Source organism: Punica granatum, chromosome 5 (assembly GCF_007655135.1).
Source record: "Punica granatum isolate Tunisia-2019 chromosome 5, ASM765513v2, whole genome shotgun sequence".
NCBI classification, from domain to species: Eukaryota; Viridiplantae; Streptophyta; class Magnoliopsida; order Myrtales; family Lythraceae; genus Punica; species Punica granatum.
In genome coordinates this window covers 28,975,835-28,999,283 of record NC_045131.1, presented here as the reverse complement: position 1 = coordinate 28,999,283, position 23,449 = coordinate 28,975,835, and the positions used below count along the sequence as shown (strand labels likewise).

Sequence of the window (23,449 nt, the reverse complement as noted above, 5' to 3'; positions counted from 1 at the left end):
GGACCGAGCCCGAACCCACTAAGTATGTCCCCAGTGGAGTCGCCAAGCTGTGCGCACCCGAATTTTAATCTCGTCGGGGTATGCATGCGCTTGCCTATGCAACGTGGCTTGAGAGTGTCCACCTTCCCGGGGACGCGCGACGGACGCACTTGAGAAGGAGTCACCACTACTTGTTTATGACCCGAAGGTCGAGGGCCGGTGAGTTACTTGGGTCTAGGGGTATGGGATACACCTAATATGCTAAGGCAATGGTCTGTACGGAACCAAAAATTCCGAATTCGGGGGTTCTATTAAGTGTGGGCCTATATCCCACACGTCCTTTCGGTACTCTAGCTTGCTAGGCTTGCCATTTTATTTATTTACCGCATGATTTAGGGTTGCACTTGACTCGCCCATTTTGACACCGTAAATTCGAAGAAACTCTCCGACCATCCGCTCTCCGACCGTGATTCTTACATGAATAAATGTACAACATAAACCCTCACATTGTTCTCTCAAATAAATAAAAATACAAATTACAATGACTAAATCCCGTTCAGTTCGCATTCGGTTATTATTCTACTCATACTCACCGTGTGGTTTGGGAAGACTGAAAATTAAATCGAGAAACCAAGGGAGATCCTTCTTAAGCCGCTGCTATTGCTGCAGGAGCGAGCTAAGGGAGCAACGGGAGGCGAGCTGAAGGTGCATTCTCGAGCTGGGGGAGAGTCCTTGAGTTGTGCGCGTCCGCGTGAACCGTGAGCGAGGAAGTTGAGCTGAAGGTCGTTCGGAGCAGCTGCGGGAGCTCAGCTGCGTGCGAAGAGGGGGGTCTGTTAGAGGACTCGGGCTGAGGGAGTCAAGAGGAAGGAGCTGGAGGCAGCGTGAAGGCGAGCTGAGAGTCGGTTTCAGCTGAGGGAAAACCGAGCTGAGGGAGCTGTGGGTTTTTCCGAAAATCCGAGAGTTGTGGCGGCTAGGGTTTTCGAGGAGGGCATTAAGGTTTTTTTTTCCTTTTTTCCGAATGAGGGTGCTAGGGTTTTCTTTTAGTCCCCAAGTGTGAGCCAGCTGGGAAGGAGGGAGTGAGGCTAGGGATTTTTCGAGGGGTCCTCTAGGGTTTCCTCTTCAGGAAAAACCGAAAAGGAAGAAGGCAAAAGAGAAGAAGAGCCAGAAGAAGAAAATGGGGGACAGCTGGAAGAAGAAGACAGGAAGGAGAAGGAGAGAGAAGAAGAGGAGGGAATAAGACAAAAAACAAGGGGAAGAGCAATGGTCAGGAGTTGACCGTTGCCTTTTTTTTTTTCAGAATTTCAAATTTAACGCGCGTAAATATTAAAATTATCGTCTTTGCAATTGGATATCGAAAAAATGATCCGGGACCGGCATTGTGTTCAGAAAAATTCATGGATCAATATCGTGCAACAAAATATTTTTCGGCCTCGAGTTTTCATTCCGAATTTTGAAAATTGACTTTGACACACGCAAAATCCAAAGAAGTCCCAAATAGCATTAATTTTTTGAAAAATCATAAAATTGGTGTCAAATTATGAAAATTCCCCATTTTTAGAAGTCGTGCGTGCTTGAGCGATTAACTAAAAATATTTCCCTCCGATGGATGACAAAAATGACGATTTTGCCCCTTTGTAGCCGATGGACCGAAATGAGATGCTGACAGGGTTTGTGAAGGATATGGTATTTTTCCTCAAAACTCGTTCTAAACCTATTAAGATATAAAATTATTAAACTAGCCATAGTCATTTACTAGATTTACAAAATAGCATATTCTAATTTAATTAGGATTTAAACCTCTTATCTACTTGCTCTTCACTTTAGTTCTTTTGTTTTAGTGAACAGTTCCGATTTATTTAGAGTTAGGTTGAGATCATTCTTTTTCTTCTTTTATTGGAGCAAGGAGCATTGGCTTCATTTTTTTGTGTTATTAGTGAAACTAGATAGAAGAACCTAGATTGATGAAATTCTTTTTGAAAATGCAAACTTTTTACAATTGCTCCATAGCACTATTTTTCAATGATGATCATCATGGGTACGAAGAATTTCTACCATTACTATCTCTTCATGACAAAAAAGGTACAATCAACCATTGTTAAGGAAATTTCAGGCACATGTAACTAGATGATACACGAAAATAATTACCTCTCATACATGGCTGCCCACACTTTGGAGATCGACATTGGGATAGGACACAAACTGCATGAATATTATTATAGATGAATTGAACTACATATGACGTGTCAATTCTATATCGTTGTTGAAATGTTCTTATTAAAGTTAAGTCTTATGTAAAGAGCTGCATTTGAATATGTTGCAAGCTTTATTAAAAAATATAATAAATAAAGAAAATAAAAAGGTTTCTCCTCTGCTCTTAACATTTGCTACAACTCCATTAATGATATTAGCTATTATTTTTTATATATGCATAATTAATTAATATTAACAGAGAATACTGTTGCTCCCAAGAACTCTACAATGTGCATATGCATGGGCTGTCGTCTAGTTTATATTGAGATTGATACATAGCTTATATTGTATTATGTAGAGGCATATAAACTTTTATGCTAAACGTTGCATAAATGATATGATGTTGGTAACTGGTGAATATCGAATAACTTTTATGCTAATTCATCATTTAAGAGAAGTGATATTTTTCACTAGATTTTTTTTATCATGATTCTTATCTAAGATATATCCATATATCTATTGATTATAACCAAAATTTAAATATGTAAAAATTATGCCTCATATAAATTAATAGTATACGTATATTTTCTATTTCTAATTTATTTATGAAATATTTTTAATCAATTCAAATTCTTTCATAAGTGGACCATAATATATATCAATTATTCTACACCGATTATTAGATAAGAAGCTTATAAATACATATATATATATATATTAAGTTGTTTATTATTGAAAAATATATAAAAAAGTAATTCTTACTTGAATTAATAGCATAGAAATTTACAGTTTTACCCCCATTTATTATAGCATAGTCAAGTTTATATAATATATAAGAAGTTCATATATATTAGGACAAATTACACAAAAAATCCTAAATTTTGTAAAACATCTCAGTTTTGTCCTAAATTTTGTTTTGTAATAAAAAATCACATGTTTTGAGAATTGACTCAGATTTGATCTCATGTTACCATTCTATTAAATTTGTCGTCTATTTGCCTACGTAGACTTCACGGGACCCACAAAATTTACACATCATCAGATCATCTTCTCTTTTCTTTACAGAAATAACCTAAATTTTCAGAAAAGTCTCAGTTTTGTTCCAAATTTTGATTAGTAATTTAAAAAAATACATATTTTAAAATTTTCTCATAAATGGTCCATGAGAGGAGATGCTAGCCGAGGCTGACTTTAGGAGCAAAAACATATGATTTTTTTATTACAAATCAAATTTATGATAAAATTGAGACTTTTTTGAAAATTTGAATTTTTTTATTTAACCTATCTTATTTGTTTATTGATTTATGTCTGAAGTTAACAGTCCACATATGCAAAATTGACGGAATTTATAACAGATATCATTTTTTAGACAATTTAGAAAACTTATGGTTTGTTTTATTACAAAACAAAATTTAAGACAAAGCTGAGACGTTTTATAAAATTTAGGTTTTTTTGTGTAATTTAACCTATATATTATATAAGAAGTTAATATATATATATATATACATATTAAAGTTATTTGCCACAAATAGGGAAACTAACTGAATATATATATATATATATGTATATGTATATATTCACTCCAACCTATACAACAATGTACATTCACTCTAACCTAATGGTAAATGTTTATTGATAAAGGATTTGAAAAGTCAGTATCTAGATAAAATTTACTTTTTCTATCTAATTTTGATTAAATTTAATTCATAAAAATTAAAATTTCAAAAAAAAAACTTTACTTGAATTGATTTACTTTCTTTTTGTAGAGATTCTTTAAAAAGAATATGCTAAAAATAAAAGTATTATTTATGGTATGTATAATTTAGTTTAAAAATAACACAGATAGAAAAGAAATTTACTTGCATTAATTTTTTTTATTTTTATAGTGGAATTTTTAAAATATAATTTGGTACTAGAAAATTAAAGATTATAATATGTAATTTTTGGATATTTCTAACAGTCATTCTATAATTAATAAGACCCATTCGATTGATATAGTTATAACATACTTTGTATAGAAGAAATGATTCTATAAATTAAGAATAATATACATCTAATAAGAAAATTTAATTTAGAACTGTTCAATATTTGGCCGTATAAAAATAAATTTTATTTAATTAACCCATGCAAAACACTGGCAAACAACCGGTAGAAGTATATAAGAAGAATCTTCATTATCTTATTTGGCAGTGTTGCACTAATATTGAATATGATGTTGGGAATCTAAAAATAATTTAATTTGTTATTGGACTTTTCCTCCGAAAATTTCATCCATTGCAAATGATATTAAAGATATTTAATTTTTTTAGGCTAATAATTATTTCAATAATGTAGTTTCTTGGATGCAATATTTTTATCAAAAATATTCTTTTCACAAAATGTAGCAGTGCTAATATGACGAGAATCCGCAATGAAATTAAGTTGATGTACGACGTCCGCGATGTTGATCTTCAGAATACAATATCTAAATAGTCAATGAACTATCTTGGACAATTTTTTTTTTCAATTATTTTGATTTCCGTAGATAATTATATTTGATTAGTTTTTCAGTTCCCAACCACATCATTGGGTCGAAAATTTCAATTTTCTCAGTATATCTTGGAATAGGCTTAATTTGATAACATTTATAATGATGGTCTAAGATCTCTCAATAAAGGTGCAATTCTAATACATTCCGAGTACTCAATCAATCAACAATTTCTCTTCTCGAGAAAAGCTTAAATGGTCTTATCTCATGTTGACCAAATATTATATCGGAATGGGCCAATCATGTGCTCCGAGATGGCAACCAATGTGCCGACTTTGATTAAGCGCTTAATGGGATATTATGATGTTTCGTGAGCTATATTTAGTAGAATCTGGTAAGAATATATATTTTTCGTTAAATAAATCTTTTTCTTATCATTTTCAATAAAAAATTTTAAAAGCCAGTTCAATTTTAGATAAAGTACGGAATTTCACTAATTACATTCCAACAGTTGCACACGTCTTAAGGCATACATTTATTAATTGTCGCTCACATCATGTAGCAAGATTGGATCACCAAAAGCCTTCTCCATCAATTGATAGAACAGACAAATAAGAGAATCTCTCAATTTTTTAAGTGCCCAACTAAAGAAAATGAGCAACCTATTATTTATTCCCCACGATCAATTACAACTTGATTGCTAAAATAGAGTTGTTTCATATGATTTTCTGGCCTTTCTATATAAAAGGATTAATATATGATTTTCTGGCTATTATAATGCCTTGTTCATTACATTTAGACCCATACTATGTAGAATCTTAAAACCCCAGGGCAGATTGCATCACGGTCCTCTTTCTTACATCATCAGAACCTGTAAAAAAAAAAGACGAATCAGCAAAATGCTGAAACTAATTTTAAGGTAAAGAAGGGATTCGATCTATTCTTTTTAGTAATTCATTTTTCTTTCATTATTCATCGTAACTTTATACCTTAAATGACGCTATTGGAATGAACAGAGGCCGGACCTGGAGTACCAACAGAGGGAGACGGGGCACTGGCTCGGAGATGGTGGCGGCACATCTCCTTGCACTGTGATGTGCACATTTTGGATTCTTTGGGGGGTAGTGTTTTGCACCCGGACATGAACATACACTCCTTGAAGCATGTCTCGTAGTCGAGATTCGGAGGCACATCATTAGCATGCGCAGTTGAGGCTCCTTGCACCAAAATAATAGCCATGAGAAACGCCATTGAAATCATGAGGTTTCTGCTTCCAACGATCTCCATCTGTATAATTTATTAATTGTACTAGCTTAACTTATCTGATGATTTCTCTTCTTCTTTGCTACCTATCTTTTTCTTTGTTTTGTGATGCAAATATGGAATTGAAAACCTCGAATTTATAGAAAACTAAGTGAACTTCTAATTCATGAGACAGTACAAAGGGCAAATAACATTTAATACCATGGTAAATTAGCATCACATTTCTCATGTTATTGCTTTGCTAATTAAATCACTTAATTGAGATATTAATGTTGTATTACCTCTCTTGCATGTGAGTCTTGCATATTGACCTGTCTAACCCTAATTCAATAAATATTTACCTTTCTAATCCTATTTATTGCATAAATATTGACCTTTATATCCCTATATCAATAAACATTTAATTCTCTAACCCTATTTATTACATAGGATATAATTTATATATATCTAAATTTCAAAAAAATGTTTATTAAAAAAGTTTATTCTAAGAATTTAAATATGACATTAATTGCTACTATTTATAATTTATATTATTGTGTAGAAAAAATATTTTTATACTACATAGACTTCAATACAGTAAATTTCAAACCCACACTAAATAATATTAATTGAAGAGTTCAAGCAAATCATTCATGTAAAATACTTCTCATACATAATCACAATTATCAATCTAATTTATACATATATGTATATATAAAATACTAAAAATTTAAAATTCTTAGCTTTACTTAATGAAAGAAATAATAATCATAATCTTTAAATTTTTAAAGTGATTATTCAGCTAATTTTTATTCTCAATCACAGTTTATGTATTAAATTTAGTGAGTTTGATTTTTGATAAAATTGATTCGATGTGAGATTTTTTTTTATTGAAATTTTATAAATCTAACAATTATTTTTAAAATTTATTTGGAAATTTTAAATAAAGATAGTTATTTGCTAATGAAATCCTTAAATTTTCGTACACTTACTTACTGATGAAATAACCGCAACAGTAAGTGATTAATATGTTTCTTTGGATTTATTTATTTATTTCTTTATTTACAATAATTATTATTATTTAATTTCTATACAGTATACTAATTTAATAAGCTTTTACTATTGGATGTATTTATTCATTTATATGCAATAATAATTATTATTTAATTTCTATATTGCATATTATTTTATTAAGACATTTACTGTTATACCTATTTATTAGGGTGGATTCAACTTTAAATTATTTATTTATTTATTTACCATAATATTTATACTTTATTCAATATTAATTTATTGAGAAATTTATTATTGGATTTCCATAATAGCATTAATAATAATTATTTAATTTTCATCTTGCATTTTAATTTATTAGATATTTATAACAACAACAACAACAACAATAATAATAATAATATCTATATGATTATTATTTAAAATATGTATTGCATATTAGTTTATTAAAACGTTTACTATTGGCCATATTTATATTTTATAATAATAATAATAATAATAATAATTAATATTATTATTATTATTATTATTATTATTGTGGTTTAAAGTCTATTTTGCATATTAATTTATTAGACATTTACTATTCTATCCATATTTATTAGGGTTGATACAACTTCACATATATATATATATATATATATATATATACTAGCCCAGATCAAACCAAGTTAGGCCAATTCCTAAGAAATACCTAGGCCATACCTGGCCCATGTGCAGGCATGGCCATTTATTGATCATGAGCCGGATATGTTTAGGGATATTCATGAGTTTGTATAAATGAGTTTTGACCCTTCCCAAATTCTAATGGGGCCTTATAGGGGTTTACCAGTTGGGTTACGAGGAGGATTTACGAATTACAAACCATGTAGGGTTTGTGCGCACCCGAATTTTAATCTCGTCGAGGTACGCATGCACGCACCTATGCAACGCGGCTTGGGAGTGTCCACCTTCCCGGGGACGCACGACGGACGCACGTGAGAAAAAGTCGCCACTACCTGTTTACAACCCGAAGGTCGAGGGCCGGTGAGTTGCCCTGGTCTAGGGGTATGGGATACACCTAGTATGCTAAGGCAATGGTCTGTACGGAACTGGAAATTCTGAATTCGGGGGTTCTATTACGTGTAGGCCTACATCCCACACGCCCTTTCGGTACTCTAGCTTGCTAGGCTTGCCATTTTATTTATTTACCGAATGATTTAGGGTTTCACTTGACTCGCCCGTTTTGACACCGTAAATTCGAAGAAACTCTCCGACCGTCCGCTCTCTGATCGTGATTCTTACATGAATAAATGTACAACATAAACCCTCACATTGTTATCTCAAATAAATAAAAATACAAATTACAATGACTAAATCCCGGTCGGTTCGCATTCGGTCATTATTCCACCCATACTCACCGTGTGGTCTGGGAAGATTGAAAATTGAATTAAGATGCGCACTCGGTGTATGGGAGCATTGGACCCCGTGATCGACGGTTAGGGGCGTTGGACCCGTGTAAATAGTATCATAAGGATCGGGCTCGATCCGCATAACAAACAAGTGCGAGAATGTAACAAGTAAGCATAAATAAACAAACAATGAGGTTTTGTTATTGTCAAATTTACGTGAGTTAGCCGATTATTAACTGGGGTATCTTGACATGCAAATCCTACCCTAAAACAAAATAGACAAAAGTGGTGATGGAGAGGGCATGTAGCATTCGACATTATTTTTGTGGACCCGACAAACACAATGTTTGTAATCGAGTCTCGGATGTATGCGTTGTTTTTAGATTTTCCTGAATTGTGACAATATGGTTTTCACATGTTAAGACAAGAGTGTTTTTGCCTGAAACCCAAAACCTAACCCTTTGCTTGACTATTTGCCCATGTTTGATTAAACCGAGTTTGAGGTTAATTTTTTTTTTCGTATTTTAATCCGTTCTACACACAAACTTAGGAAAATGGGAGCACGAGACACCGCTAGGGCGTCGGCGGGTCATGAACCGGTAGTCACGCCCTTGAACCGGAAAATATGTGTGTGCGTGGAAAATCAAGATTACGTGACACGTATCTCGGTGTCTTTGAAATTGTGAATTTAAAAAGGGCGTGGCCAACAGTTCTTGAACTGTGAACGCGATTACAGATTATTGACCGGTTCGTGTAATTCAATTAAAAGAGTTGAATGATTTATTTTAGCTAAGTTTAGTGTCCCGATAGTCCCATGTGTGGAATTTTAAGTTCATTAAAAATTTGCCAAATACTTTAGTTTACGGATTTCGAGCCGTCGAAATGGCCATTAGTGGGTCGCCCGATATACTCTAATTTCCGACCGTCTTGGGGTTAAATTCTATTTTTAGTTGACTTTACGTGATTAAACCGATTCATGTGATGTGTTAATTAAAGACATATTCAAACACTCCATGCACACGAATATGGGCAAAATGATCACAATAAAATTAATTCGTCGCCTTTAAGTCCAAGTGAATAATTAAACCATTTTAATGTGTCATTTGCCTTAGAAATTAGGGATTTATAAAACAATTTATTTAAATCTAATACGGTCGCATACGATCATATCTCACCACAGTCATAACGCACATCTCATAAATTGCTCAAGGATCGAATTAAAAATAATTTGTAAAGAACGGGGACTACTTGGGAAATTCGGCTAAAAATCCCGGGGACTGATTTGAGACAGCTTAAAAAGTTCCCTGGACTAATTTGGAACGTCTGAAAAATTTTACGGCTGAACCGGAACCAAAAAGGGTCTGGGACCTGTTTTGAAACATATTTGAAAGTTTGTGACTGATCGGAAAAAAATGGGAAAATGTCACAGGGACTGAACTGAAACAAATTAAAAAGTTTCCTGGACTGATTTGAATGACCTGAAAATTATGTTGCTGAACTGAGAGTGTTAAAAATGGCCTAGGACTCGATTGAAACGAATTTTAAAGTTCGGGACTGATCTGAAAAAGTGGAAAATGTCACGGGGACTGAACTGAAACAAATTGAAAAGTTCCCTGGAATGATTAAAAATTCTGGAAAATTCGGAGACTGTTCGGAAAATGCTAAAAGTGGCCCAGGACTTGTTTGAAACGAATTTGGAAATTGGGGCTGATTTGAAAAGTGAGAAATGTTGCGAGGACTGAACTGAAACGGATTAAAAAGTTTGTAAAACCCGGTTTAGAATAATCCCGCTCATCCGCACAATGTACAAACATTCATTTCACGTTGTCACCATCCAAACAAACATTAACACATGAAGATGAGGCCCTACACATGCCACTAAGTCGAGGAATCGTACATTATCCTAGGAGATTCCTAGGATTGATTAGCTTGGAAGATCCTTGTCTACCGCGAACCGAGGCGGCCTTCGAGTCTTGACCAACCTAGGCTTAGGTCGGTCTCCACGCCACCTTCGAGCCCCACTGACATTGACCTAATATCTTCTTGTCTCTCCATCTTTCTTCTCCTCTTGGGAGACTTGGAAGGCAAGTAACAAACACAAAAGAAGCGGGAGAAGGGAACGAGTGACAAGATAAAGCTGTCCAAACTTGAATAGGTTGCTCAAGAAGCCTAAGCATCCCGATTGCAAACTTATACACATGGCAAATAAACAAAATGCATGAAACAAATAAAAGGAGATCTCAACTATCATGGTTAAGGAAGAAAAACAAAGCGAACATTTAGCATTTCGGTAACTTAACCGGATCTATAATGACCCTTGAAAAACACTAAGTTTATTGCCCAAGCTTTTCATTCATTGCAAATCAGCATTGTTCTCCCAAAAATTTACCCTTGAATAGTTCAAATTGCTATGAAATACCAGATCTGCAGTACTAAAGCTCGAGCTATTGCATGAAAACAAATTCGGACAATCATAACATGGTAACTCCGCAAGTTATAGTTTCATTCTATGAATATTTCCAAACATGAGATGACTGTGATCTTCATCCAACAGCTAAGAATTGATAAGCTGGATCAGTGAAAGAATTTAAACATATGAACCTAGGGCCTTCTCTATGTCACGTGCATCATGAATCAAGGATGGAAAATGATCAGATTGAATGCACCAGTAGAACGAGGCCCTCAAATGATCTCAATTGTGCTTCACAATGTTAGAATTGAACTCGGCTTGGACAATAAACTCACAAATTAATTCCAGCGACATTATGGACCTGAAATTGATCATAAAAGCATTTCAATCCTATGTTCAAGAGGCCATGTGCAGACGCATTCAATGGGCAAAACACCTCATGCTAATTCCCATTTAAACGAAGTTATCACACAATGCGACTTGATAAAAGAGATCTGAATAACTTCTTTGAGCAGTATCGTTCATACGAATAAGCACCAATCCATAGCCAACCACAAGGCCTGTCAACATGAGTAGTGATGGGCTACAGGGACAAATGGCGGGAGATGATGATGCTGTGAGCCGAGGATGGATGCATGAAGGGGATAGCTTTGAGCCAGGAGAAAAGAAACAAGGTATCGATGGCGTTGGTGCTCAAGAAAAAGAGGAAGGACCGGAGAGAATGTTGGTATGTCTCCTCTCTTTCTAGAATCTGTGCAGGAAGAGGCAGAAGACAGGATGTAGGCGAGGATGAGCTGGGCAGGTTGCTGGCGTGAGTTGCTGCGAAGCCGTGAAGAAGGAGAGGAAGTCGATGTGTTGTCCTTTGTCTGCCTGCTGCTGTTTTCTTCTGTCCAGAAGCCCAACGATAAGAGCCGAGGGTCCCTTTTCTATCAACTCAGCTGTAGACTTGCAAGCTTGAGCGAGTAGTGGCAACTACACCTCGAGGGGTTCAAGAGGGTAGCATGGCCACAACAATCTCGAAAGAAGCCTGCAAAAAAGAAAGAGAAGCACACAGGCAGCTCTGGAATATCGAGAAACCAAGAGAGATCCTTCTTAAGAAGCTGCTACAACTGTAGGAGCGAGTTGAGGGAGCAACGGGAGGCGAGCTGAAGGTGCGTTCTCGAGCTGGAGGAGAGTCCATGAGTTGTGCGCGTCTGCGTGAGCCGTGAGCTAGGAAGCTGAGCTGAGGGTTCGTTCGGAGCAGCTGCGGGAGCTTAGCTGTGTTCGAAAAGGGGGTCTGTCAAAGGAGTCGGGCTGAGGGAGTCAAGAGGAAAAAGCTGGAGGTAGCGTGAAGGAGCTGGAGGCAACGTGAAGGCGAGCTGAGAGTTGGTTTCAGCTGAGGGAAAACCGAGCTGTGGAAGCTGTGGGTTTTTCCTAAAATCCGGGAGTTGTGGCGGCTAGGGTTTTCGAGGAAGGCATTAGGGTTTTTTTTTCCTTTTTTCCGAATGAGGGTGCTAAGGTTTTCTTTTAGTCCCCGAGTGTGAGCCAGCTAGGAAGGAGGGAGTGAGGCTAGGGTTTCCTCTTCAGGAAAAATCTAAAAGGAAGAAGGGAAAAGAGAAGAAGAGCCATAAGAAGAAAATGGGGGGCAGCTAAAAGAAGAAGAAAGGAAGGAGAAGGAGAGAGAAGAAGAGGAGGGAATAAGACAAAAAATAGGGAGAGGGGCAACGGTCAGGAGTTGACCGTTGCCTCTCTTTTTAAATTTTTTTTTTGAGAAATTCAAATTTAACGCACGTAGAGATTGAAACTCTGGTCTTTGCAATTGGATGTCAAAAAAATGATCCAGGATCGGTATTGTTTTCAGAAAAATTCACGGATCAATATCGCGCAATAAAATATTTTTCGGCCTTGAGTTTTCGTCCCGAATTTTGAAAATTGACGTTGATGCGCGCGAAATCCAAAGAAGTCCCAAATAGCATTAATTTTTTGAAAAATCATAAAATTGGTGTCAAATTATGAAAATTCCCCATTTTTAGAAGTCGTGCGTACTTGAGCAATTAACTAAAAATATTTCCCTCCAATGGATAACAAAAATGACGATTTTGCCCCTTTGTAGCTAATGGACCGAAATGGGGTGCTGACAGCTTGCCTCTCTTTGGTTGCGTGCTCAAATAGAGGATTCAGTCAAAGACTATGATAAGCATCACGTCGGGTCTCGATGACCGTTTCGACTCCCCTTGTAGACGCTTGATTTTCTTGTTTTGGATGTATTGGAGTGAGTTCTGTACGTGCAGACCTGTTGTGAGAGAGAAAAATAAAGGAATTAGGGCAAGGAAATGGGAAAGCGTGAATATGTAACTCAAAGCAATAAATGCGGGGCCGAGACCCATAAAGTAGTGAATGCGGAAATAAATGCGGGGCCGAAGCCCATAAGGCAGTAAATGCGGGGCTGAAACCCAGAAAAGAGTAAATGCGGGGCCGAAGCCCATAAAGCAGTTAATGCAAAAGCAAATGCGGGGTTGGAGCCCATAAAACGGTAAATGCGGGGCCGAAGCCCATAAAGCAGTAAATGTGGGGCCGGAGCCCATAAAGCAGTAAATGCGAAAATAAATGCGAGGATGAAGCCCATAAAGCAGTAAATGCGGGGCCGAAACCCATAAAGCAGTAAATGCAGAAGTAAATGTGGGGCCAAAGCCCATAAAGTAGTAAATGCGGAAATGAATGCGGGGCCGATGTCCATAAAGTAGTAAATGCAGGGCTGAAGTCCATAAAGTAGTAAATGCGGGGCCGAAGCCCATAAAGCCGTAAATGCAGAAGTAAATGCGGGGCTGAAGCCCATAAAGCGGTAAATGCGGGGCCGGAGCCCATAAAGCAGTAAATACGAGGCCGAAACCCATAAAGCAGTAAATGCGGAAATAGATCCGGGGCCGAAGCCCATAAAGCAGTAAATGCGGGCGCGAAGTCCGGAAAGCAATAAATGCGGACATGAAGTTCGGAAAGCAATAAATGCGAAAGCGAAGTCCGCAAAACAATAAATGCGGACGCGAAATCCGAAAAGTAGTAATTGCGAACGCGAAGTCCGAGAAGCAGTAAATGCGGACGCGAAGTCCGGAAAGCAGTAAATGGGGACGCGAAGTCTGGAAAGCAGTAAATGGGGATGCGAAGTCCGAAAAGCAGTAAATTGGGACGCGAAATCTGGAAAGCAGTAAAGATGGCAGTAGATGCAAAAGTAAAAGTCAATACTATGGAATAGCGTAGGGCGTTAGAGAGGACAATTCGCTTGACACTGAGTCAGGATCATGCTGGGTGATGCAGTGGTTGGTGTGGCTTGCCGCTTATCGCATGACCGAAGGCTTATTGGATGATTGCATTTTGTGCATCCCTGATGACCTTGATTTGTCGGAGTTCGGTCTCGCCGCTGGGACGGTTGCTTGTTCATTGGGGATGCCCCGGTCTTGCAATGAGGGACTCGAGCTTTAGAGTGCAGTGCATACGTACCCCGAGGAATGGGGAATTAGAGTCCACTGTAGTTCTTGCTGCTTGTTGTTCTTGTGATCCTGACACCATTAGTAAGCCATGGGGGTTACTAGCGATATGCAAGCACAGGTAAAAGGAGGTCTTTGTAGCGCATGCTCTTCAGTTTCAGGTCGCCTGAGTGACCTGTGAAGAGTTTGTTTGTTTTTTTTTTGGGGAATTGCGAATGGGGTCCTGTTTTCGAAGGCCTCGATATGAGGCCTTTAGGACTCTTGTTGACCATGCATGGGCATATCGAGACATTCTCAAAGATGTCACAGCGGCTATATTGGTCGTTCGACGCGCTTGTCGGCATAGGACCATTCTCGTCAAGGTGCCGTAGGGCAGCTGTGTTTGTAACCCGCTTTAGGATATTTTGTTCAAATTCGGTCAGACCTTGGTCTAGTCATTTCCAAAGTGTTATGATTAGATTCTTTGAAAGGAATGTTTGGGATTTTGGCTCTGTAGTAGTCGATTGTAGGGTGGCTGTGACCCGTTTGGAGTGCGATTGACAGAGAGAAAAGAGAAAGCTTAGGGAACACGCTGCCACAGGCTAAAAAGGATACACGAGTTCACATCTGCAGCGAGATGCACCCCTCTTTTTCGTCCTTCTATTATGAGGGCTGCGCCAAACTGCTCGGACAGCGTGCTCGGTCGCACACTGTACTTGAGGAAGAATCCGCCTTGGACGGTTGAGTTGTGTCGGAGAGCTGATCGAGGATCGTATTGGAGTAGACAACTTAGCCACCTTCCCTGGGGATCCCTAGTCCATGCGGTGTGCGATGGCTTAGGGTGACAATTCGATTTATTTCTCTCGTTTTGCTTTCCTTTTGCTACGGTGGCCCGCCTCGGGATTCGGCCGCACCTTTCAACCTAAAGGGGATGAGCTCTCCTTTTTCCACGGCCACCCACAAGGGTTTTTTGGTCATACCTCTCTTTTGCCCTAGCTTTTGCCTAAGTCGCCCAAAAGGGATTTTCAGCCTAGTGGGCTTGATTCTTTTGTCTCTCGAGTTTGCAAGGAAGAAGAGTCCAAAGAATTCGGCTCCCGAGTTTTGCGCTGTTTTGCATTCTGTCTCCATCGAAGAGTTGTGTTTGCTGCTTCCGCCTTTTTTGTCAGGGTTTCTCAATTTCTTTGGATTGGCGCCGCCAACTCGTTTGGTGAGTCTCGACGTCGCCTCGTTTTCCTTTGACGGGGTTTTCCGCTTCTTTTCGCTCTTTTTTTTGTTTTTTTTGTTTTTTTTGTTTTTTTTGTTTTTTTACAGCCGGGGTTTGTTTTGTACCCCATGTACTTGAAACTCCTCGACATTGCATTACCGAGGTCGCTTTGGTGCGCTTTGCCCCGTGAAGACTTGTTGCATTTTGCTGTCCTAACCCTATTTCATGAGGGTCGGCTTTTCATTGAGATTTGGCTTATGGATATTCGGAAGCCGAACTTCATGCTGCTCGTCCTTGTAAACTTTACAAATGATTTCCCCTATCGTCTAAAAAGAAAAAAAAAATTTGCCCCAAGAATGTAGGTGACCGAGGTTGTATCGCTCGTGAATGTTAGACGCAGACGCCCCGATCTCCATTGTTAACGTGGTCCTTGGCGGACGCCTTGTGCAATCGCCATTCCTAACCGTATCTTGTCGCTCACATGGAGGGAATCCCTTGGAGGATAGGTGCTCTTGAAGCCGGATGTATCTTGCTCTGGGGCTTGTCGTTACATGTTGTCGATGGTGGGCCTTTGCAGTGGTGAAGGCCCAATTTGCCTCGAGGTGTCGCTCAATCTCAATGGAGACGCTCGCGTCGATGTTGAATGATTTGCTCAATCGTCTTCGTTTTCGGCTTCGTGGGGGGTACCTTCTCGTCGGACCTCTCCCTGTCGAAGTATAAGGAGAAAGGCCTAATAAGAATTCTCGGGGAGGTGTGAACTCGTGCATTTTTCTTCGCCTATGACCGACGTGTCCCTGTGAAAGATGGCAAAGAAGATGATGCATTAGGTGATTGTGTGGTGGAGTATGCGGTAAGAAATGTAGAGTGGACCCATGGGAAATCCCCTTATTCAACGCGCGACTCATGGGGTGCCGTGAGTGGGGGACACTCATTTTCCAGGAATTCAGTCATCACCACCATAGAGTGGTTAGACCGTGACTCGGGGCCGCATAGGAATACTTTTCCCAGGTGCGAGTAGACATGCGTAGCCGTCCTAGGGAAGGCTCGAGGAGCCGGGTCCCATGAGGACAAGCAAGTCGAACAGGTTCGACAGAACCGATAGAGCATCTTCGGGACTGTCCTATTGACCTTTGAAGGGTTCGTTATAGTCGAGAGCCCGTTTGGGAATTGCATTTAAATGAGAGCAAAAGTGAGTTTAAGGAAGATTGTGTGCATTGCCCCGGTGGCTGATTGGTGGACACAGCGGAGGGCGGGCTAGGACCATCCTTCGGTAGGAGGTGCGACCCTGCAAATGACTTTCGCGGCGGGTAGGTTAGGCCATGCTCTATCTGTTAGAGCATTTGGTTGCGATCTTTGCGGAGGGATGGTTGGGACTCGGTGTAGAAATTCCAGGAAGTTGGACATGAGGTGATCGTTTTCCTGATTGCGATCATTTGAGGTTCAAGTTGCCTTCTTGTCAGTTATTTCCTGCAATGGGAAGAGGAAAAGCAATGAAGGAGCAAAGACTGTTTGTAATTTGAATGCAAAGACACGGGAGATCGAACTAGCCTAGTAGGCTTCATGCGAGCACCCCAAGGGACATGCACAAGGTGCGTCGAGGGTGTGTGCATGGGTAAGATGGGGGGCGTGCTCACACGACGCGGAATGACGTGCTCAGTTGTGTTGATGGAAGCACTTGGTAGTGCAAAAGGACGCGTGCTTGGTCATGTGATGGTATGCCCGGTTGCATGTGGTTAAAGGGGAGTTAGATTCGCCTGAGAAGGTGGGTCAGCCCTCGGGCCACGGCTTGCCTTACCATGGTGGAAGGGTGAAGACCGCAAGTAGCCTATCTGCAAAAATTGTCTCGACTCACCTGTTAGTGTGAGGCGTTAGCCGTCGTGCGAAACAATAAATAGATAGGATGCATGAGATGCGTGAATTCCCAAAGCTAATGTTATCATTCATATTGACTTGAGAAGTTCAAAGTACAATACAATTTTTTTTTGCGAAATGAAGTCCTGAGTTGATCTTCCATCACACTCGGAGTTTGAGCGAACGCGGCCTTGGAAAGCACTGGTTCTAAGCGAGGGCCTTGCGAAAATATCTATCCTAGAGTGCATATGTGGGCCTCTACGAGTCCTCTTCCTAGACCTCTCCAAGGTAGCGTTCGCTCAAGCGAGCTCTTGATTGCGTCTCTGTAGTTTGGCGCGGGTCTAAGTGAGCTCCCTCTGAGGTTGTGGTTGGCCGACGAGTTCCTCATCTTTCTCAGCAGCTTACCGGCGAAGGTGATCGATCCTGCTGTTGGTGAGATCAACCATGATGGTTGTGCTTGAAGTGGGGGATGTCCCGACATGTGTGTCGGTCTTGGTTTGCGGAGGCTCGGTGGGATCCTTGTGTGCTAACGGACTTTGTCGATGTGCAAACAAGAGGCCGAGCGTAGCATCCCTTACCAAGATGAAAGAAAGACCAACTTAGGACTCGTCAATATGAATGACACCCTAATTTTGTAAAACATATAATGCATGCGTGCGAAAAAAGTAAATGCCCACGGCTTCGTATAAATTACAAGATACATCTCTCTCAAAAATAGAAAAAGATTCAAATGGCACGCCCGACTCGATGAACTGTTCGTCAAAGCCGGGTTGGAGGATGGCATGGAGGCATAACACAATGCATGGTTTGGTGCTACAGGGACCGTGCTACCTAGGGATGGGGGCTCCCAATCAAGGGGTAATCACTTCCCCAAAACCGAGCGAGGATCTTTGGGGGCCGGTTTGGTGGTATAGCCGACTCGATCCGTTCCCTCACTCGGAACCTCTAACTAACATAGCTTCCTATTTTGGCGCCCGTGGGATTTCGAACGTGGTAACTAGAAACCCGCTAGGATGATACAATGCAAGTGTAGAAAATAAATGTGCACGAAGTAAATGTGCTTAAAATAAATGTGCAGAAAGCGATAAATGAACATGCAAGTAAGGAAACGGGACCGAGCCCGAACCCACTAAGTATGTCCCCAGTGGAGTCGCCAAGCTGTGCGCACCCGAATTTTAATCTTGTCGGGGTACGCATGCGCTTGCCTATACAACGTGGCTTGGGAGTGTCCACCTTGACGGGGATGCGCGACGGACGCACTTGAGAAGGAGTCACCACTACCTGTTTATGACCCGAAGGTCGAGGGCCGGTGAGTTGCATGGGTCTAGGGGAATGGGATACACCTAATATGCTAAGGCAATGGTTTGTACGGAACCAAAAATTCCGAATTCGGGGGTTTTATTAAGTGTGGGCCTATATCCCACACGCCCTTTCGGTACTCTAGCTTGCTAGGCTTGCCATTTTATTTATTTACCGCATGATTTAGGGTTGCACTTGACTCGCCCATTTTGACACCGTAAATTCGAAGAAACTTTCCAACCATCCGCTCTCCGACCGTGATTCTTACATGAATAAATGTACAACATAAACCCTCACATTGTTCTCTCAAATAAATAAAAATACAAATTACAATGACTAAATCCCGTTCAGTTCACATTCGGTTATTATTCTACTCATACTCACCGTGTGGTTTGGGAAGACTGAAAATTAAATCGAGAAACCAAGGGAGATCCTTCTTAAGCCGCTGCTATTGCTGCAGGAGCGAGCTAAGGGAGCAACGGGAGGCAAGCTGAAGGTGCATTCTCGAGCTGGGGGAGAGTCCTTGAGTTGTGCGCGTCCGCATGAGCCGTGAGCAAGGAAGTTGAGCTGAAGGTTCGTTCGGAGCAGCTGCGGGAGCTCAGCTGTGTGCGAAGAGGGGGGTCTGTCAGAGGAGTCGGGCTGAGGGAGTCAAGAGGAAGGAGCTGGAGGCAGCGTGAAGGCGAGCTGAGAATCGGTTTCAGCTGAGGGAAAACCGAGCTGAGGGAGCTGTGGGTTTTTCCGAAAATCCGGGAGTTGTGGCGGCTAGGGTTTTCGAGGAGGCCATTAGGGTTTTTTTTTTTCCTTTTTTCCGAATGAGGGTGCTAGGGTTTTCTTTTAGTCCCCGAGTGTGAGCCAGCTGGGAAGGAGGGAGTGAGGCTAGGGATTTTTCGAGGGGTCCTCTAGGGTTTCCTCTTCAGGAAAAACCGAAAAAGAAGAAGGCAAAAGAGAAGAAGAGCCAGAAGAAGAAAATGGGGGACAGCTGGAAGAAGAAGACAGGAAGGAGAAGGAGAGAGAAGAAGAGGAGGGAATAAGACAAAAAACAAGGGGAAGGGCAACGGTCAAGAGTTGACCGTTGCCTTTTTTTTTTCAGAAATTTAAATTTAACGCGCGTAAATATTAAAATTATCGTCTTTACAATTGGATGTCGAAAAAATGATCCGGAACCGGCATTGTGTTCAGAAAAATTCATGGATCAATATCGTGCAACAAAATATTTTTCGGCCTCGAGTTTTCGTTCCGAATTTTGAAAATTGACTTTGACACGGGCAAAATCCAAAGAAGACCCAAATAGCATTAATTTTTTGAAAAATCATAAAATTGGTGTCAAATTATGAAAATTCCCCATTTTTAGAAGTCGTGCGTGCTTGAGCGATTAACTAAAAATATTTCCCTCCGATGGATGACAAAAATGACGATTTTGCCCCTTTGTAGCCGATGGACCGAAATGAGATGCTGACAGGATTTGTGAAGGATATGGTATTTTTCCTCAAAACTCGTTCTAAACCTATTAAGATATAAAATTATTAAACTAGCCATAGTCATTTACTAGATTTACAAAATAGCATATTCTAATTTAATTAGGATTTAAACCTCTTATCTACTTGCTCTTCAGTTTAGTTCTTTTGTTTTAGTGATCAGTTCCGATTTATTTAGAGTTAGGTTGAGATCATTCTTTTTCTTCTTTTATTGGAGCAAGGAGCATCGGCTTCATTTTTTTGTGTTATTAGTGAAACTAGATAGAAGAACCTAGATTGATGAAATTCTTTTTGAAAATGCAAACTTTTTACAATTGCTCCATAGCACTATTTTTCAATGATGATCATCATGGGTACGAAGAATTTCTACCATTACTATCTCTTCATGACAAAAAAGGTACAATCAACCATTGTTAAGGAAATTTCAGGCACATGTAACTAGATGATGCACGAAAATAATTACCTCTCATACATGGCTGCCCACACTTTGGAGATCGACATTGGGATAGGACACAAACTGCATGAATATTATTATAGATGAATTGAACTACATATGACGTGTCAATTCTATATCGTTGTTGAAATGTTCTTATTAAAGTTAAGTCTTATGTAAAGAGCTGCATTTGAATATGTTGCAAGCTTTATTAAAAATATAATAAATAAAGAAAATAAAAAGGTTTCTCCTCTGCTCTTAACATTTGCTACAACTCCATTAATGATATTAGCTATTATTTTTTATATATGCATAATTAATTAATATTAACAGAGAATACTGTTGTTCCCAAGAACTCTACAATGTGCATATGCATGGGCTGTCGTCTAGTTTATATTGAGATTGATACATAGCTTATATTGTATTATGTAGAGGCATATAAAATTTTATGCTAAACGTTGCATAAATGATATGATGTTGGTAACTGGTGAATATCGAATAACTTTTATGCTAATTCATCATTTAAGAGAAGTGATATTTTTCACTAGATTTTTTTTATCATGATTCTTATCTAAGATATATCCATATATCTATTGATTATAACCAAAATTTAAATATGTAAAAATTATGCCTCATATAAATTAATAGTATACGTATATTTTCTATTTCTAATTTATTTATGAAATATTTTTAATCAATTCAAATTTTTTCATAAGTGGACCATAATATATATCAATTATTCTACACCGATTATTAGATAAGAAGCTTATAAATACATATATATATATATATTAAGTTGTTTATTATTGAAAAATATATAAAAAAGTAATTCTTACTTGAATTAATAGCATAGAAATTTACAGTTTTACCCCCATTTATTATAGCATAGTCAAGTTTATATAATATATAAGAAGTTCATATATATTAGGACAAATTACACAAAAAATCCTAAATTTTGTAAAACATCTCAGTTTTGTCCTAAATTTTGTTTTGTAATAAAAAATCACATGTTTTGAGAATTGTCTCAGATTTGATCTCATGTTACCATTCTATTAAATTTGTCGTCTATTTGCCTACGTAGACTTCACGGGACCCACAAAATTTACACATCATCAGATCATCTTCTCTTTTCTTTACAGAAATAACCTAAATTTTCAGAAAAGTCTCAGTTTTGTTCCAAATTTTGATTAGTAATTTAAAAAAAATACATATTTTAAAATTTTCTCATAAATGGTCCATGAGAGGAGATGCTAGCCGAGGCCGACTTTAGGAGCAAAAACATATGATTTTTTTCATTACAAATCAAATTTATGAGAAAATTGAGACTTTTTTGAAGATTTGAATTTTTTTATTTAACCTATCTTATTTGTTTATTGATTTATGTCTGAAGTTAACAGTCCACATATGCAAAATTGACGGAATTTATAACAGATATCATTTTTTAAACAATTTAGAAAACTTATGGTTTGTTTTATTACAAAACAAAATTTAAGACAAAACTGAGACGTTTTATAAAATTTAGGTTTTTTTGTGTAATTTAACCTATATATTATATAAGAAGTTAATATATATATATATATACATATTAAAGTTATTTGCCACAAATAGGGAAACTAACTGAATATGAATATATATATATATATATGTATATGTATATATTCACTCCAACCTATACAACAATGTACATTCACTCTAACCTAATGGTAAATGTTTATTGATAAAGGATTTGAAAAGTCAATATCTAGATAAAATTTACTTTTTCTATCTAATTTTGATTAAATTTAATTCATAAAAATTAAAATTTCAAAAAAAAAACTTTACTTGAATTGATTTACTTTCTTTTTGTAGAGATTCTTTAAAAAGAATATGCTAAAAATAAAAGTATTATTTGTGGTATGTATAATTTAGTTTAAAAATAACACAGATAGAAAAGAAATTTACTTGCATTAATTTTTTTTATTTTTATAGTGGAATTTTTAAAATATAATTTGGTACTAAAAAATTAAAGATTATAATATGTAATTTTTGGATATTTCTAACAGTCATTCTATAATTAATAAGACCCATTCGATTGATATAGTTATAACATACTTTGTATAGAAGAAATGATTCTATAAATTAAGAATAATATACATCTAATAAGAAAATTTAATTTAGAACTGTTCAATATTTGGCCGTATAAAAATAAATTTTATTTAATTAACCCATGCAAAACACAGGCAAACAACCGGTAGAAGTATATAAGAAGAATCTTCATTATCTTATTTGGCAGTGTTGCACTAATATTGAATATGATGTTGGGAATCTAAAAATAATTTAATTTGTTATTGGACTTTTCCTCCGAAAATTTCATCCATTGCAAATGATATTAAAGATATTTAATTTTTTTAGGCTAATAATTATTTCAATAATGTAGTTTCTTGGATGCAATATTTTTATCAAAAATATTCTTTTCACAAAATGTAGTAGTGCTAATATGACGAGAATCCGCTATGAAATTAAGTTGATGTACGACGTCCGCGATGTTGATCTTCAGAATACAATATCTAAATAGTCAATGAACTATCTTGGACAATTTTTTTTTCAATTATTTTGATTTCCGTAGATAATTATATTTGATTAGTTTTTCAGTTCCCAACCACATCATTGGGTCGAAAATTTCAATTTTCTCAATATCTTGGAATAGGCTTAATTTGATAACATTTATAATGATGGTCTAAGATCTCTCAATAAAGGTTCAATTTTAATATATTCCGAGTACTCAATCACTCAACAATTTCTCTTCTCGAGAAAAGCTTAAATGGTCTTATCTCATGTTGACCAAATATTATATCGGAATGGGCCAATCATGTGCTCCGAGATGGCAACAAATGTGCCGACTTTGATTAAGCACTTAACGGGATATTATGATGTTTCGTGATATTTAGCAGAATCTGGTAAGAATATATATTTTTCGTTAAATAAATCTTTTTCTTATCATTTTCAATAAAAAATTTTAAAAGCCAGTTCAATTTTAGATAAAGTACGGAATTTCACTAATTACATTCCAACAGTTGCACA

The 23,449-nt window shown here is 37.7% G+C and overlaps 1 protein-coding gene across 2 annotated transcripts; it reads right to left on the bottom strand.

Moving 5' to 3' along the window:
• Positions 1 to 5,154: 5,154 nt before the first annotated feature.
• LOC116208792 lies at positions 5,155 to 6,021 on the bottom strand. Of its 2 annotated transcripts, none has more exons than XR_004157121.1 (2): positions 5,626 to 6,021; positions 5,155 to 5,507 (listed from the first exon to the last, which is right to left on the bottom strand). XR_004157121.1 is itself a non-coding variant. In XM_031542353.1 (2 exons), exons 1-2 carry the CDS (start codon positions 5,921 to 5,923, stop codon positions 5,455 to 5,457), a joined length of 315 nt encoding a protein of 104 aa, XP_031398213.1. In that variant the 5' UTR covers positions 5,924 to 6,020; the 3' UTR covers positions 5,155 to 5,454. The 2 variants fall into 2 exon arrangements, 1 of the variants encoding a protein (XP_031398213.1); XM_031542353.1 differs by having other exon boundaries at positions 5,662 to 6,020.
• Positions 6,022 to 23,449: the final 17,428 nt, after the last annotated feature.

Bases quoted from the DNA above. Each gene is read 5' to 3' on its own strand.
- LOC116208792 (XM_031542353.1), bottom strand. From the start codon at position 5,923: ATGGAGATCGTTGGAAGCAGAAACCTCATGATTTCAATGGCGTTTCTC. The intron at 5,508-5,661 runs GTCCGGCCTCTG...TTTTTTTTACAG, and splicing joins TCCCTCTGTTGGTACTCCAG to GTTCTGATGATGTAAGAAAG.